Here is a 15,758-nt window from a genome sequence, read left to right as displayed (position 1 = left end):
TGAAGCCTAAGTCTCCGAACCTTACAAATTTCCAACATGAAGATATGGTCTATAGTGCAGCATTTTGAAATCAATTCATTCTTAAATATTTACAAATGCCTAGTGATAAAGACCAAATACACAAACCCACCCAATATTATTCTCTCAACAGCTGGCATATATTCTAATCCAGCATTTCTAGTTTTAATATGTATGTACAGTTACTTGAATTATAAACCAAAATACAGACTCAGAAAGGCAAAATGCACAACTCATTAGTGATTAACAATCTCCAGAAGATATTTTCTAGATGCAGAAATAGTATTTACTAGTATGAACCCACCAGAAGGTACACCTTTCCCTGTACTTCCTATAACTTGTCTTTAGACTTCATTTAGACAGGCTGTCAAATGGCTTTTCCTCATACACACAGAAAATAACTCTTTTGTTATCTACTACTACAAGCTTAGTATTACTAGCCCAAGTGGAATGATCCTATCCTGCTGTTGCATTAGAACTATGTTTTCTGTGATTTAAAGGCTCATTTTCATGTGCAGCTAATGCAGAACTTCTCTATTCCTTTTAAAAAATATTTTTCATCTCTGTTGCTCTACTTTCTTCTTTTTTTCCCCTTTTATTTAGCCCATGTAGGTATATTTTTCCAACATCTGATCAATACCTCTTCTTTTTCATTATTCCCTGTTCTTCTCTCTCTCCAATTCTGTTCCTTACACGTCTCCCTTTTCTAATATTTTCACAATGACAGAAGTTGACCCTAATATCCCACAACTTTTGAAACTGAACATACTGTTTGAAACTTCAGCTCCAGAAAGTGATAAGCCTGAATATTTTTCCACTGTAGTGCAATTTAACCACATTTTGAGTAAAAGCAGAAGGATCACAGCTCTGTCCACAGACATCAGAAGATAGTATTGCATTTCAAGTTAACCATTTAAACATAAATGAGAACAAATTCTGCAGAATTCTGAATTCAAGGAAGCCTATTTTACTGCTGGTGGAGAAGCTGAAAGATGTGGTTATATGTTGGTGGTTTAATTACTTTACCTTCATCATGTCCCAAACCAGCTGATCTACTTGACCCTCATCCCACTCCACCTGTCCAAAAAAAGTAATGCTATTTTCTACCAATAGGTAGACTTCTCCAGCTGTGCTTTGATGTATAGCAATTGACATTTGAAAGGGAGAGACCTTTCAGGGAGGAAGTTACACTTGTAGATTCTTACTTTGCCAACATAAACAGAAAAAAACAGGTAAATAAGTGATAAATAGTTAAGTAAGAATAATGCTTGACTGTACTGAAAAGCAATGCCACCAGTTGTGCCAAACATTAAGCACTCAGTAGAAATGCCTTACTCTGGTGGATATAACAAGAAGATTTTTGTAAGTGTACTTTATAATTTAGTTAAGCAAAGTTATACAAAAGTGTGCTACTACTTGATATCTACTCCAGTATCAGCAGGTTCCAGGTCAGGGAAAGCATAATATTAAGTGAGGTTGGTTTTTTTTTTCCCCTTAGGACCTCTAACATCTATCATATGCTTAAATATTTGTTTTCTTTCTTTTTTTTTTTTTTTTTAAACCAAAACTGAACTGGAGACCATGCATGTCAATACTGAGGCATAACTGTTTGCTGAGCATGTACACACACAAAAAAATAAGTGCTCAACATCCCTCTGAAGTTAATCCATAACATAAATTCTTGGCTTTGAAACATTCGAAGACTTAAACCATCAACACAGTCTTGAATATTTTTTTTTTAATTATTCATCAAGCCATGAAAGCCATTTTTCTGCCAAAGTAGACAGCCTCTTCAAGGAAAAAAAAAAAAAAAGAAAAGAGGAAAAACCACCATCGAAGGACTTGGCAGCCTTTAAAAATTCCCCAAACAAACACTGCATCTCTCTAAGCTAGCATTTGCTTACTGTCACTGTATTCAGGTTTTTTGTGTGCCTGCCACTAACCAGCACGTACGAACTGATAGTTCCAAAGCTTTCTGAAAGGACAAGACCTGAACCTTTAACCTGAATCAGTCCCCCCCTTCCTCACCCACCCACCTCCCCTATTGCATTACCTCCTTATTGTTGACTGAAACAGTAGACAAAGTCAGTGACTGAAAAGAACATTCTGCCTATTTTAATGCAAAATCTTTAAAATCCTCACCACAGCTCTATTAGAATGATTAGATGATCATTGGTTGAACACTCTAAAAATCCTGTAACTAAGAGAAAAAGATTTAGTGTTAAAGAGCAGCTGTATTTTCACTTAGGTATGCAGACATTTCATAGCCACTTTGCCATACTGGCTTATGTCTGGGCGTTTGAATAAAAATAGCTAATGTGCTTGCTTGTTACGCCATTAAATAAAGTGCACAAAGGAATTGCCAGTACTTTTTTTGCCCATGAAAGGCAATGGTCATTAATAGCTTGTATTTGCAGAAGGCTGTCAGAGGAACAGCATGCCTGAGCTTCCTCCGCAGCTCTCTATAGGCTTAACCACACATGAGGCAGCAGGGGAAAAGACACTACATGTTTCCTCATTCCAGGACAGGTCACACCTGCAGGAGAGTTGGCAAGTCATGCAAGCCTCAGTTGGAGAAAAAGATTCAAGTCCTGTAAATCTGAGGGGGCAGAAAGACGCGGGTCTTCTCATGGAAAAAGTACCTTGGGAAAATGTGCAATGATAGTATGTGTTAGTATTTCAACACTCTCCTTTTGCTGTCCTGACTAGTATCTTGGAGATTTGCACTTGTATTACTATTCTTTTTTCATCCATTTTATGCTTGAAGGAGTTAACTAACTTTCAGTAATATTTCAAAAGGAAATAGGCAACAAATAGGCTACTCATACAGTCATGTCTGGGCTGGATAAACAGATTTTTCAAGCATCTTCAAATAGGTCCACCTGGAAATCACAGCAGACAGGCGAAGTGAGCCACACTGAGGAAACAGACTTTGTCAACTGGATGGTATCCAAACATGGATCACCTAACAAGCCGAACGGAGGACTGAGAAGCTGACAGCATGCTCACAATGTGTCAACCATGAGAAGCCAGGGATTTTCACAAGCTGGACAAGGGAGCTCACTCCACTGATCAGGAAAAATGTATCAACATACATATTCAGATGAAAAGTTACATGCAAGAAAAATCAAACCAAAACAAAAAAGGGAGATAGTAAGAAACAAACAAGGTAGCAGAGGGAAGTACAAGCACAAGCAGCTTTATTAATATGCCCTAAATAAGTCTCCTACTAGCTAGGAGAACATGAAGTTCATGAGCTCTCATAAGGACAATGCCCGTTTGCCTTCAGCTGCCATGTCTTCCTGAGATGCAGGACTATGAACCTATGGACCAGGCATTGTTGATTACCTCTCTTCAGTAAGGCCTCAGAGCACTTGCTGTGTAAAGCTTGAGAGCTTTTAGGAAATTGAAATGACATGGGAGTAGCCTGGGAGAAAGGGGAAGAAGGTACTGGGTCCTGCTGCTATGAGAAGAGACTTGCCATCAATGCAGAACTCCAAACAGACTATGGGAAGAGAGATTTTCACAGCCTATCCTCAATTTGGAGCACACCTGCCTTGCACCCAGGGTCTTGGAAAAGGCAGAGGGAGCCCCACTAAACTAGTGACACCACTTGCCTTCTGCTAATCTGGACTCAATCTAGTGTGTACTTTCAGATTTATTTGGACCTAACAACACGTCAAGCCACCACACTAAGATTACTGCTGTACTTATTTGCTGGAATATTGCTCGTCCTTGCTTAAAAACTGGCAAAACTTTATCAATCTTTGTTGAAATCAAGATGAAGTTTATTCTGTTTGCTCCCCAAGTGTTCCTAGCAAGAGGCCTCTACCTAAGTTCTCTTATTTTAGAAAGGCAATTCCAAGTATGGTGGGGTTAGAAGAGAGACATGTAACGCAAAGTCTCTTCCTGCCCCAGCTCTCTTCCCTCCTAGTTTTCCAGAGTTCAAACACACTCCCATGAAACTGTCAGGGACAGCAGAGCTGGAAAGCAAGAGAAAACACTGATTCCGAAACATATTTTTTAAAGAAAGAAGGTACGAAATCCCAACACCTAAGCAGGTTCCCACCTGTAACAAAATACTTGGGGGAACTGTGTAGATGATAGGTGCTATACTTATTCCACATAGCATTAATACAGTAAGTGGAAAGTAATCTCATGCCTGTTCTTCAGGGAAACATTCTTGGTGCTTACAACCCACCTTTGAAATTAAGGCTTGTTTCAGTAGCGGGATGGCATGCTGAGAGAAGCCCTTGGAAGTGTAGTTCAGACTCTGCATGTATTTGGAAGATGGTGTTTAGAAGATGGATGGCTTCCATGCTTAAGGGACTGTATAAACTTGGTGAAATACACACTACTGAGAAAGTCGCTCTCCTGCAAGCACCATCTTGCAGGTAGAAACCCAAGTCCTGACACGGGATTCGAGTCTTTAAGGTCTGGGGTGAATAATTGTTACACCTAGCAATCAAGAAGCAAAACCAACACTCGGGCTATTAAAAGTGTGGTGTTTATATCCCTAACATTATGAATTATTCAGCCTTTAAACATGCTTTACTAGGGGTTCAACAGGAGTAAAACACAGTACCGAATCAATTTTATCCAGAGTAGTGCGGCAGGGAGGGAGAGTAGCTTTCCTACTTTGAGAGCAACATCTACACTACACACACAGAGCCAAAGCCTTCTAATCCAGCAGGCTGAATACATACTAGTTATTCAAACTCAAGAACGTGTGCATAAAAGGAATTTCATACAATTAGTCTCTGTTGTCCTCCTCATTTTATGCTCTCTGTAAAGTTCTCATTCCAATGTTGCTACATTACACACTCGGACCCATCTTTTTGCCTCCCACAATGCCTTCAGTAATATAAAAAAAACATTAGACAAGCAGGCAAGGATGTCTAAAAAGTGAGTATTTGTACAAGCCACTGATCTATCATTTAGTCAACAAACAGGCTCAATTCATAGGTTATTATAGCAAAGCAAAATCGAGTGAAGCACAATGAAAACAGGTAACACTATTTTAGTCTCAATATTAGAAACCACGTGTCATAGCTTTCTGCCAAACTAACGTAATGGAACACAATTACGATTTTGTGAAGAAACATTTTCATACTGCTTTAGTGGACTATCACTTTGGATAGCATGTAACAAGATCTTATGGAAGAAAAAAAATTACATTTACCCTCAACTAATGAAAGCCTCTGCACACCTCCGCTTGTGTTTCTTGATTTGTTAAACAACTGACAGAAGTTTATAACTTAAGCTTGAAACCAAATGAGAGCCTGAGGAGGTCCGTACAAGGAACTGATCCTAGTTTCTGAGAAACAGGATGAAAACTTGTACTACACAGGGCAAAATTCATTCCAAGAACACACTAAAGAGAAGCTGTATAAGTTACTGGTGACGTATAGCTCATATTGTGACCAAGAAAGAGCACGGATAACTGACTTCCTCTCAAAGTAGGACCCTGTTTCAGCAGTTCCTTTCATATATTCACACAGCACAAACATTACAGCTTCAGACAGTGCAAGCGCAGAAAAGCAGCAGTGCAGGAGCTCGGGAAGGTCCGTGGCAGAAGAGATCATTCTGCATCCCTGCAGCCCCGCAGCAAACCTCCTGTCACTGAGGCAACACTCTTTCCCCTCTTTCCTAGCCTGCCCAATTATTAATTTTGGGGGTTTTTTTCAGCTGCCGGAGCATTTCGTAGGGACACAACATGGAAAGCTGCCAGCCTTCCCAGAGCCAACTCTGAGTAGGTCAGTCTTGGCTCAGCAGCAGACCACATAGCGCAGCAAAAGGAAATGCAAGGCCTTGAACTCACGCCCATCTTCCCTCTCGTCCTCCATACACACACCCTAGACGCAGATTTTCTTTGATCGCAGAGGAATAGTAATTCACTGGTGGCCAACACCATCTCCACTGGAGACCGCGATAGCTGCCAACAGGCCCTATCCACAAGCAAACCGAGAACTGCTCAGATTAAAACTATGCAAACCCAGAAGTTAAGATGCCAAACTTTACCATTAATGTGTATTTTTGGCTTCCTTCGGGTGTTATGGGAAGTTACAGAGTAACCATAATGGAGATTTCTTATTTGGAGCTGCCAAGCTAATACCAATCTAAAGATCAGGTCAGGCGACGGAGAGAAGTGGCAGTGCAAACTTCCCTGTTCCCACGGCCGTCTTTAGACGGCAGCAACACCGTGGTCACACCGGGCATCTCGGCCTCTAGCCTTGCTCCAGAGCCAGCTTCTTCTCAATTAGCTTTGATATCAGAGCGGTGATACTATTATACTCGTGCTGAAGAAAACCTTGAGGATAGGGTCCCCCAAGTAAGGACTAGGAAGTAGCCTGAAGTTACAGCGTTCACTTCACCTTCATGCAGATGACTCCTGGTCTTCAGTTAATTGCTGGCTTTAGTCCAGACCGACACCCTGATACACATCACCAGGCCACCCACCACCTATGGCTTTTGATTCATGGAGAAAGTAGAGACCACATATGCAACTGACAGCCCTAAAGAATGATGCGTTACCCTTCGTTTATGCAGGGGGACACCAAATAAATCAGAGAAATATTACCAATTCTGGTATGATATGTAGTTACTGATACTTAAAATATTTCACAGAAACCCTCCATGTCACTACACCAAATCTGGAAGCAATCCCTAAGGAACTGTAGGGAAAGTGAACGTACCATTCAATGCGTCAGGGACACGGCTGCTTCCCTACAACCCAGAAGAACAGCTTCTTGATAATTCTTCTTAAATAATCGTGGAGGTACCATTACACAACCACACACAAAATACTACAAGATTGCAAGCAACATTCAGTGATTTGATCAGCTTAACAACAAATCTGTAGAGACAGATACACAGGAGTCACTAGCCAAACTCACGTTTCTTCCTAGGGGTGAAACAAAAAATGAAAAAGAAAAAGGGATGTGCCAATCTTTCCACACCTCATCCTTTGACAGTAACTACTCCGTGCCATCTGGCTATTAAGGATTTATCAGCATCTGAAGAATATCCATGATGCTTTCCTGACTGCAGGAAAAAGGAAAAAGGAAAAAGTCTGGGGATTAAGGCATCAAACTTTGAAAAGACAGGTGACTGAGCAAGGCCCTCACCCGGCACACAGCTCTTACTGTACAATGCACTGGAGCAGAGCTCACTTGAAGACCAATGCAAGTAACAATCAGCGGCTAATTTGCCTATTTGGCATTTCTTACAGCGGTCTAGAAGAGAGCCTGAATTTGCCCTCTGCGGGCTTCTTAAGGCCTACATGAATCACGTATCTTAAAGGCAGACGAGCGGCTGACCCATCCCACCATGCAGTCTCTAGTAACTCCACACGACGTCACTCACCCCATCTCCAGCTGCTGGCTGTGAATACAGAGGCACAGGACTCCCAGGGCTTGTCATTTTGCCAAGGAAGGTGCACAGGCACATGGCAGATAGAACCACAACTCCTCCCATGGGCTGAGGGCTGGCCGGGACCCCAGAGACAGAGCTCCCAGTGAAATCCATTTAACACATTCCCACACAGCTTCTGCCGATGCTGTTCCTATGGACGGTTGAAGTTATTCTAGCTAAAAGCAAACATCCTTGCCAGGCTAGCTGCCTTCGCTGAAAGAAGAGCATGCATTTTACAGAAACAAAGATAAATTGAGTTCACTGTCTTCTCTACAGAAGTTTTTCTGGTGTGATTTTGTTCATTATATCTGCTTAGGTAGCTAACAAAATCAGAGCTAGTGGAGCAGGAATGTATTTATATATCTTTATAAAACATGTTGCGTTTTTAAATGCTTGGTTGGGCTTCTGGACCTTTGCACATGGATTAAGCATACAGCACTTTGCAGCTACCACCTCTGATTAGCACAGGAACTGGCACCTTCTCTGCTGCTTTTACTTATTTGTTCATTTAAAAAGAGACTTTGAAATGGTGTATTAAGATATACTGAAGCACTATTGTATTGAACAAGCATAACGACCAGAATTTATTATACCTCAGACATCTTTTATAGATTCCTTCCTAAACATATTAATAAGCATACTTGGTAAATGCAGGATTTACTTTTGAGTGTCGCTATTCTTTGTATCTTTTGTCATTAAAAATTAAAGCTAAAAATACGTGTACACACACACCCCTGTTGCATACTTGCTCCACATTCAAATAGAAACCCCCAGACAACCAACATAAACAACTGTGATGAATGCTTCAATCTCCAATGGGCAGTGGGATGCACACCATAAAAAGAAATTAAGACTTACTATTTTTCCACCTCCCCTCAAAACACAAGAGTCTAAACCAACTCCTGTTTGGTCAGTTGTGACTTCGTAAACTCTGTATCTACCAAACCACACGCTGCCAGGAATAGCATAAATCTCAAAGCAAGGATTACAAAATCATTTTGGGGTTTTGGTTGGGTTTTTTCTTTTAAGAACCCCAGCACGCATCCTTACAAGGAGAAACAGTTCCATCTGCTCTTCGCTTTCAAAACTAGCAAAGATCTATTTATTCTGCTGGGTATACACCAAATGTTTGAACAAAAAAAAGTTAGCCACAGGTCAGACAATACAGCTCGCTATGACTATACCCTTCACTCAAAGGAAAAAGGGAAGATCGATATTCTATTTCAACCAGCTGAAATGACAATAAAAGAAAGTAAATTCTCCTGGCTTTTCTTTTCTAAAAAAAACACTGACATCTAACCAAACGTTTTTTGGCCACTGAAAAAAATCCTACCATTGGTCAGGCTCTGCAATAGGCACATCCCATACACCTTGTTCGGCACGCAACTGATGCGCGCTCAACTCCTCATCCCGCCGCTTCTACGGGGGGAAAAAAAAAATAAAGTCAGAAGAGGGTACCTGTCAGGCCGCATCCTGGCGCCAGCCACGGAGTTACGAGTTTACGCCAGTGCAATACCAGGTTAACAATTTGCAATTTGCTTCACTCCTGGACTCCACAGCAGCCCTCCATTTTGTCAACTGCCTCAATTTAAACGCTTTCCAAGTTGAAGGCAGAACTTCAACATTTCTTCGGGAGCCCTTCGGGGCTTTAAAGCATCCTCGACCATTTTAAGCAGCGGAAAACCTACTGGGAGCCAGCACCGTTTGCTAAGTTTAGAAAGGCAGATGCGCACGCCAGAGCTTATCGGCAGCCTCCCCAAACATCCCCTGCAGACGGTTCGGGGCGCGCTGAAGAAGTCAGCGCTCTCTTGCTCATCCCTTCCAGCGGCGAGCTGCCTCCCCTTCCCCGCAGGGAAGGCGCCCGGCTTTCTCCCCCCCCCCTCCCCTGCCTTTAGGAGGCGAGGCAGGTGGATATCGGGAGGTGAGAAAGGAAGGGAGAGGGAGGAGGAGGAGGAGGCGGCAGGAGCCGCCGCGGGCAGCAGGGTGCCGACCGCCCCGCAGCAGGTAGGGGGAGCGCGGGGCGGCCCGCCGGTGCCGGTACCGGTACCGCTGCCGGTACCGTACCGTACCGTACCCCCCTCCCTCCCTCCCTCTCGGCCCCGTTCCTTACCACCCGCCGAGGCGGCCGGAGCCTGCCCGGGCCCGGGGCAGCGACCTGTCCGCTGCGGGCGCTCTCCTCCGGAGGTGAGGGGGCGGCGGGGAAGGGCATGCGGGAGGAGAGAGGGAGAGAGGGAGAGAGGGAGGGAGGGCTCCCGCCGCCCGCCTCTCCCTCACCTCCCTCCTCCTCCTCCTCCTCCTCCTCCTCCCCGCCCGGCCCAGCCCTACCCGGCCCCCCCTCCCCGCGCCCCTCGCCCCCCTCCCGGGCCGGCTTAGACGGGGCTGCCCCGGGCGAGGGGTCCCTGCGCTCCTCCCGGCACTTACTGTGTCACCCCCTGTCTGTCTGTCTGTCCCCTCGGCAGGGATAAAAGTTGTTGCCACCAGCCTCGCCGCTGCCGCCTGAAACAACTTTGTCTCCTTCCAGCCGCTGGGAAAGCTCCTCTTTTTCCTCCTTCTTCAATTAAAAAAAAAAAAAAAAAGAACAGAACAGCAATTTAAAAAAATAAAAAATAAGATAAAACCTATGTTCGGCTCTTAATTGTAAGAGGGGGAAGCGTGAAGGTGGGAGGGGAGAGAAGAAAAAGGAAACATTTGGAACTTTTTTTTTTCCCCTCTCCTTCTCCCCCCCCCCCCCCAAGATGGCTTGAGAAAATTAAAAGGGGACAGCGATGAGGGGGAGGGGGGACACACTGAAGAGCTCGGGAGCGGGGAGAAAGGTTTGGGGTCTTTGGGGGAGTTTTTTGGTGTGTTTTTTTTGTTTTGTTTTAAAGCCTTCGGTTCCCTGAAGGACCCAAACGATTGCAAACAAACGGGCAGAGCAGGCAGGCACAAGGAGGGGAGCGAGCGAGAGAAAAAGAGTTTTGCTGGTCAGTAAACTTCAAGCTGCTGGGATGAGGTCATTGGTGTAAAAATAAAGCGATGGCGTCATTTGAAACCAATCCCAGTGAATGAACTCAGCCGGGGGGGGGGTGTGTGAAGGGGGGGGAGAGGGAGAAGGAGAAAGAGGAGGAGCGGGGAGAGAGGATCCCTGCGGGGAAACGGAGGCAGCGGCCGCCGCCAGCCCCGGCAGCGGGAGGCGGAGGAGCGGGGTTGGGGGGGGGGGCTCACCCCGTACCAAGCTGTCACTGAGGGCGAAGGGGGGGGACGGGGACACGACACACGCGTCCGCTGCCCCCGGCCTCCCGCTGGAGCCGCCGGGCCGGCCCCTGGGAGGAGCCGGGGTCGCGGAGCGATTCAACCGAGCCGCCGCCGAACCTTTCCCGCCCCTCGCCCGGCTGAGGAGACAGGCTCCGCCCGCCCTGCCCTCGCTCCCCGGCCCCGGCCCCGGCCCTCACCTCTCCCGCCTCTGTCAGCCCCAGCCCTCACCCTTCCCGCCTCTGTCAGCCCCAGCCCTCACCTTTTCCTCCTCTGTCAGCCGCAGCCCTCACCTCTCCCGCCTCTCTCAGCCCCGGCCCTCACCCTTCCCGCCTCTCTCAGCCCCGGCCCTCACGTCCCGGCCCTCACCTTTCCTGCCCCTCTCAGCCCCGGCCGTCCCGCCTCACCGTCCCCTGCCATCCCCGGCGGGCGGCCTGCCCTTGCGCTCAGTGCCACCGGCTAAAGGGCCCTTCAGTACCTAAAACGCTGGTCCGGCCTTCTAAATTAAAAGCGGCACGTGCGGCTGTGGCGCAGGGCCGTCGAAGAGTTACGGCGGCAAATCGTCCTGGGGTGGCGTTGGTGCGGGCAGAGCGCCCTGTTGGGCCGCGTGGCGCGTCGAGGGCCTTCACCCTTTAAATAACCTTGTTAAGTAAAAAAAACCCGAAAACCAATACCTCAAGGAAAGCGAAAGTTAGGTCTAAGCAGATGCACAGAATTATTTTTGCCTAACTCGTACCTCTTCTGGGAGTACGGATGTTAACTAGCGAGGTGCATCCTTCAGGGGTTTGGTGGGACCTGCCTGTCTCACGCATCCCTCTTCCAGGTGCCCCAGACTATTCGGCAGCCCTCTTTCTCCCTCGGCAGCCCTCTTTCTCCCTCGGAGGCATCGTCACCAAGAGGAGCCCGCCGGCACTGCTGGGCACACAGGACATCTGACCCGGCAGGCTCCAAACTCCGGTCGGTCACCTCCGCTGGCTTTCAAATCCCTGTGCCGCAAACCCTTGGAAGACAACACGGGAAAGAGGATTAACTGCATGGGTCCTTACGCTCTTGGTGGCTGTCTCTTCAAACAAAGTGCCTTGGGAAAAGGCACGCGGCTATCGCCCCACTCACAAAAAGGTTTGTGTGGGTGGTGTTTCAGGAAGCAGGCGACTCCAAACAAGTTATACGGTGGTGGGCTCTGTCCTGACAAAACTGACCAAGAACCACCTTGGTGAAGGGGTTGCGAGCTGTCTCTCACGAGGAAGCCTTGCTGGCACTGGTGCTGAACAGTCGCGGCCTCTGCAAGGGAGCGCAGAGCGTGCGGGGGAGAGAGAGGTCCCGAGAGACACTCAGTCTCCATAAGGCAGTGACAAAACAAAGATCAAAAGCAGTGAAGAAACTGCAGTAAAGCAATTTTATGTCAGTACATTCACTATTTTGCACGTGTCCGTCTTGTAGTAGCTAAAGAGCATTTTTGCCTTTTTTTGTCTGCTAACCAGTGGCCCTGAAGATACCTTTCGCAAACCCCCGAAGTGTTCACAGTATTGAAAGCCTGCACAGTTAACTTCTGGTTAACGGAGCTAGAACTGACCCATTTCGACGAAGGGGATCAGAGAGCGTGCCAGAGAAACTCGAGGTGACAGCCAGTGCCCCAGCTTATTCAGACCAGAGAAGTGCAGGAACAAATAGTTCCAGCACGGTTATCCTCACAAAGAGAAGTGGGGAGCAGTAGAGAGGGGTGCGTGGTGAGGAGGAAAGACATTTCAATTCTCTCTTCCCTTTTGTCGTCTCAACTTGGGTAACACCTTATGTAACCGTTCTTTTTTTATTTTATTTTATTTTTAATTGGGAGACTGAAAAAGTTTCCTCACTGTAAAACTGTAAGAATAAAAAGTACTTGTGATCTTTTTGGAATATTTTTATTTTTAGCTGAAAAGAAGGATATATACAGAAAAGTCTAGGACAGCAAGTTAAAGCTTTTTCAGCATAGAGTCAGGATATTTCTTTTCCCTAATGTAATAAAAGGTGCGACTAAACCACAGTGATATCACAATTAACTCCTGCAGGTTGAAGTTACTACTAAGAATATCTTTTTATTTTCAGCTGAGCTTGAGCTGAGCGTCTGATGTGGGAGAGCATTGCAGGGTGAAACTGTACAAGTTTGTTGCTAACCTGAAGACACAAACGGAAGGAGTCTGGAGGACTCGAGTGTGGCAGCATCTGACCTTGCTTCATTGAGATTAGCGGCCACGTCCTTTACCTCCTGTTTGCAATGGGCAAAGCGTGCGCGTGTTGGCAGCTGACGTGCCTCAGCTGGCAGGTGGTCACTCGTGAAGGAGCAGTAACTCGTTTGCGTGTCAGGGTCTAACTCCAGCTTAATTTTTTTTTCCTTGAAAGCCTTTTGTTCCTCCCTACCGCTTGCACAGCAGGCTCCTGGAAACGATCTGAACTGCAGGTGAAAACCAGGGAGGGAGTCAGGCCTTAGTTTGGTAAAGGAGAGGAGATCTGGGTCCCATCTGCCCATCTGGGAGAGGGACTGCTTGGCTTTGCTGGTGTCCCTGGCTGGTGACCTTCCCTCCCCAGGTTTTCAAAGGTCCGTCGATTCTATGAAATGTATTTTGCTACATTTCTGGCAATGGATTTTTTTGGCCTCGGCACTCACTGCCCCTTTTTGGCAAAAGAGTACTGAAAGAGTTAATACGTTAGCATCCCTTTCTTGTGCCTCCTTATCAAGCTCATGAGATAAGAAGACCTGAAGTGCCTATATGGGGTAAAACAAGGGCAAAAGACATTATGGTGGCTATCCAGCAGGCTATGCAACAGCACTCGAACTTTGACACTCCACCATGTCCTACCAGTTCACATCGTGCTTCTGGCAGGAGCGGCTGGAATCGTGTCACCCCTCGCTGCCCCTATTGCTGGGGGGGTGGGAAGGGGGAATAGGCAGGTACTTCCAAGAGCTGGAGGTCATGCACTTTGTTTACGAAGGTTTCTCTTTCTTTATTTGTAAAAGCTAGCATACCTTTTTGTTCCTTTTCCAGCTACGGGATTTTGTGGCACTTCACTTGGTTAATCAGTTAGCAGTGGTTAAACAGGGGAAAGATGAATGGCAGCCTGAGTAACGTCATCATGTTCTCTGTGCAGTGGAAAGGAGCGGTTTGCCAGAGGAACCTCTTGCGAAATAAGTGAGAATTGAACTTAAAGCACAGAATTTACCATGCTTTAAAATCCCCTTGTGGGTGCTCACTTCCTCCACAGGCTGAAGTGGGGTTCTTGAAGAGGTTACCATTCCCAGACAGCTCCCAGTTGCTGTCCCGGCTGTCTTCTGCCACAGGTTACCACCTCTCCTACCTACCTGCAAGCTGCTCACGCAATCCCTCCCAAACTTGTTTCGGCCAAAGCCAACCAGAGTAGTTTAAGCAGTTTAAATAGTAGATGTCAGCTGAACTGGTCTGGTTTGGCTGAAATGGATTAGGGGAAACACAAGTCAGCAGATGGGAAGTGAGGTGATGACCTTTTCATGGGCAGCTTCGGGGCAGTGGGTAGTTTGGCCTAATCTGCTTTCAGAGCAGACTGCTGTACCAGACATAACTGCTACCGACAGCTCTTCAGGGTATTTAAAAATAGAAGGGTTGCTGAGATACCCACATTGAAACAATGATAGCATTTTTAGATAGTACCGGCTTTGCTGGCATAGACAGCAGGGTACAGCAGTCGGAGCAGCGCAGGTTTGTGGGATAGCAGCAATGGGAACGTGAAGATTTGGAAACCAGTAGGAATAGAAGATGTAGGACTGAGGGTGGGGAAAGAGCAGAAGAGAGAAACGTTTGCAAATGGAAATCAGTGGGAGATCGCAGAGCTCAGTCTAGAGGGGAGGAATTTGAGTAGTGTGAGGAACGCAGGCACCAGAGACATAGGCTGCAGAGTAGCAATGCTGGAGGGAAACCAGTGAGTTGAGACCCATTCTTCCCTTCCACGTGTGCATCAGACCTTGGGAAGCTCTACCCCTCTGGAAAATGCTCAAATGAGAATAGCCTCTCCAGTCTGTCACTGCAGGTAGTTTTCATACCTCTACTTCCATGTAGCTTCTCCAGGACTGCCAGATTCACAGCATGTCAAACAAGCTGGAGTTAGTATGCAATTGGAGAGGTCTAGGTTCAATGCAGACACGTGTTTTGGGGCTGGGAGAAATGTAAGACAAGACGGAGTAATATTCTTGTTCTCTGTAGGACAAGAGTGGATGATTTGGAGCAGTGGAAGAGAAAGGGAGAGTTACAGGAACCAGAGCAGCAGAAAGTACAGAGAAAAAGGAAGGAGACCATCGGCTGCCTGCTTCCCTCTATCTCCTTACTTCATAAATCCTATATCCACTACTCAATAGGAATTTACATGATCCCTATCTCTATACTTTCTGAGTACCCTTTATTTTTGTAAGTCTTTTGTGGGACAGAGGAATATCATGATACCATGTTTTATGGATGTAAGAATGAGTTACTGAGATGAAGTAACTCATTCAAGGTAGTATAGCAAGACGGCTGCAGATCAGAGCACTGAACCAAGTTCTCTTAAATTCCAGATCTAATCACTAATTCATCCTTCTCCCCCTCCTCTCGTCCATCTCTCGAAAGAAATAGTAACTTTTCTTAGTTACCTGAGCAGGCACATTTAGTAAAATTAAGCACTTGCACGAAAGTTTGTTGGCTTTGTTTGCAATTAGACACACACACACACACACACAAAGAGGCTATAAGTGAGATATAGACAAGAGAAGATAATAAGAAAAGACAAAGGAAGAAGTAATAATAATTTCTGATTCTATGGATGGGCTTTATAAACCTTAGGGGCTTTTGATCAATCCTAATCATCTTAAACAGAAAAAAACCCCAGCTATTTTGATGGTTAAACCACTTCTATATGAAACAGCAAGATTAAGTTTTGAGAAGGCATTTGAAACTGGAGATCATAATAAATATTATTTACAGAAAAGGACCATAATAACATGTTGTCATCAGGAAACAGAATAATGAAATACTGTTCTCAAGAAACAGCAAGTTCAGACGAATCTACAGCAACTGAGAAACTTAACTAGTAACATTTCCCACTTTTCTGTATAT

The 15,758-nt window shown here is 45.8% G+C and overlaps 1 protein-coding gene across 16 annotated transcripts in view; it reads right to left on the bottom strand.

The window, feature by feature from the left end:
- DUSP16 (dual specificity phosphatase 16) overlaps window positions 1–9,996 on the bottom strand; it is a 68,551-nt gene extending 58,555 nt beyond the window's left edge. For 7 of the 16 annotated variants that reach the window (XM_069806864.1, XM_069806871.1, XM_069806860.1 and 4 more), the window contains exon 1: window positions 9,542–9,676. Coding sequence is in view for 2 of the 16 variants with exons in the window: in XM_069806876.1 (XP_069662977.1) it covers window positions 8,765–8,792 (28 nt within the window). In the remaining 14 variants the exon portion in view is untranslated. Of the gene's footprint in view, window positions 1–8,764; window positions 8,851–9,541; window positions 9,677–9,852 lie in introns of those variants that run through there. The other 9 variants (XM_069806866.1, XM_069806861.1, XM_069806873.1 and 6 more) reach the window with 4 other exon arrangements.
- Between the last annotated feature and the right edge of the window lie 5,762 nt (window positions 9,997–15,758).

This window comes from Haliaeetus albicilla, chromosome 19, assembly GCF_947461875.1.
Source record: "Haliaeetus albicilla chromosome 19, bHalAlb1.1, whole genome shotgun sequence".
Lineage (NCBI taxonomy): Eukaryota > Metazoa > Chordata > Aves > Accipitriformes > Accipitridae > Haliaeetus > Haliaeetus albicilla.
Note: the sequence above shows the minus strand (reverse complement) of the source record. Positions and strands in the feature narration are given on the sequence as shown.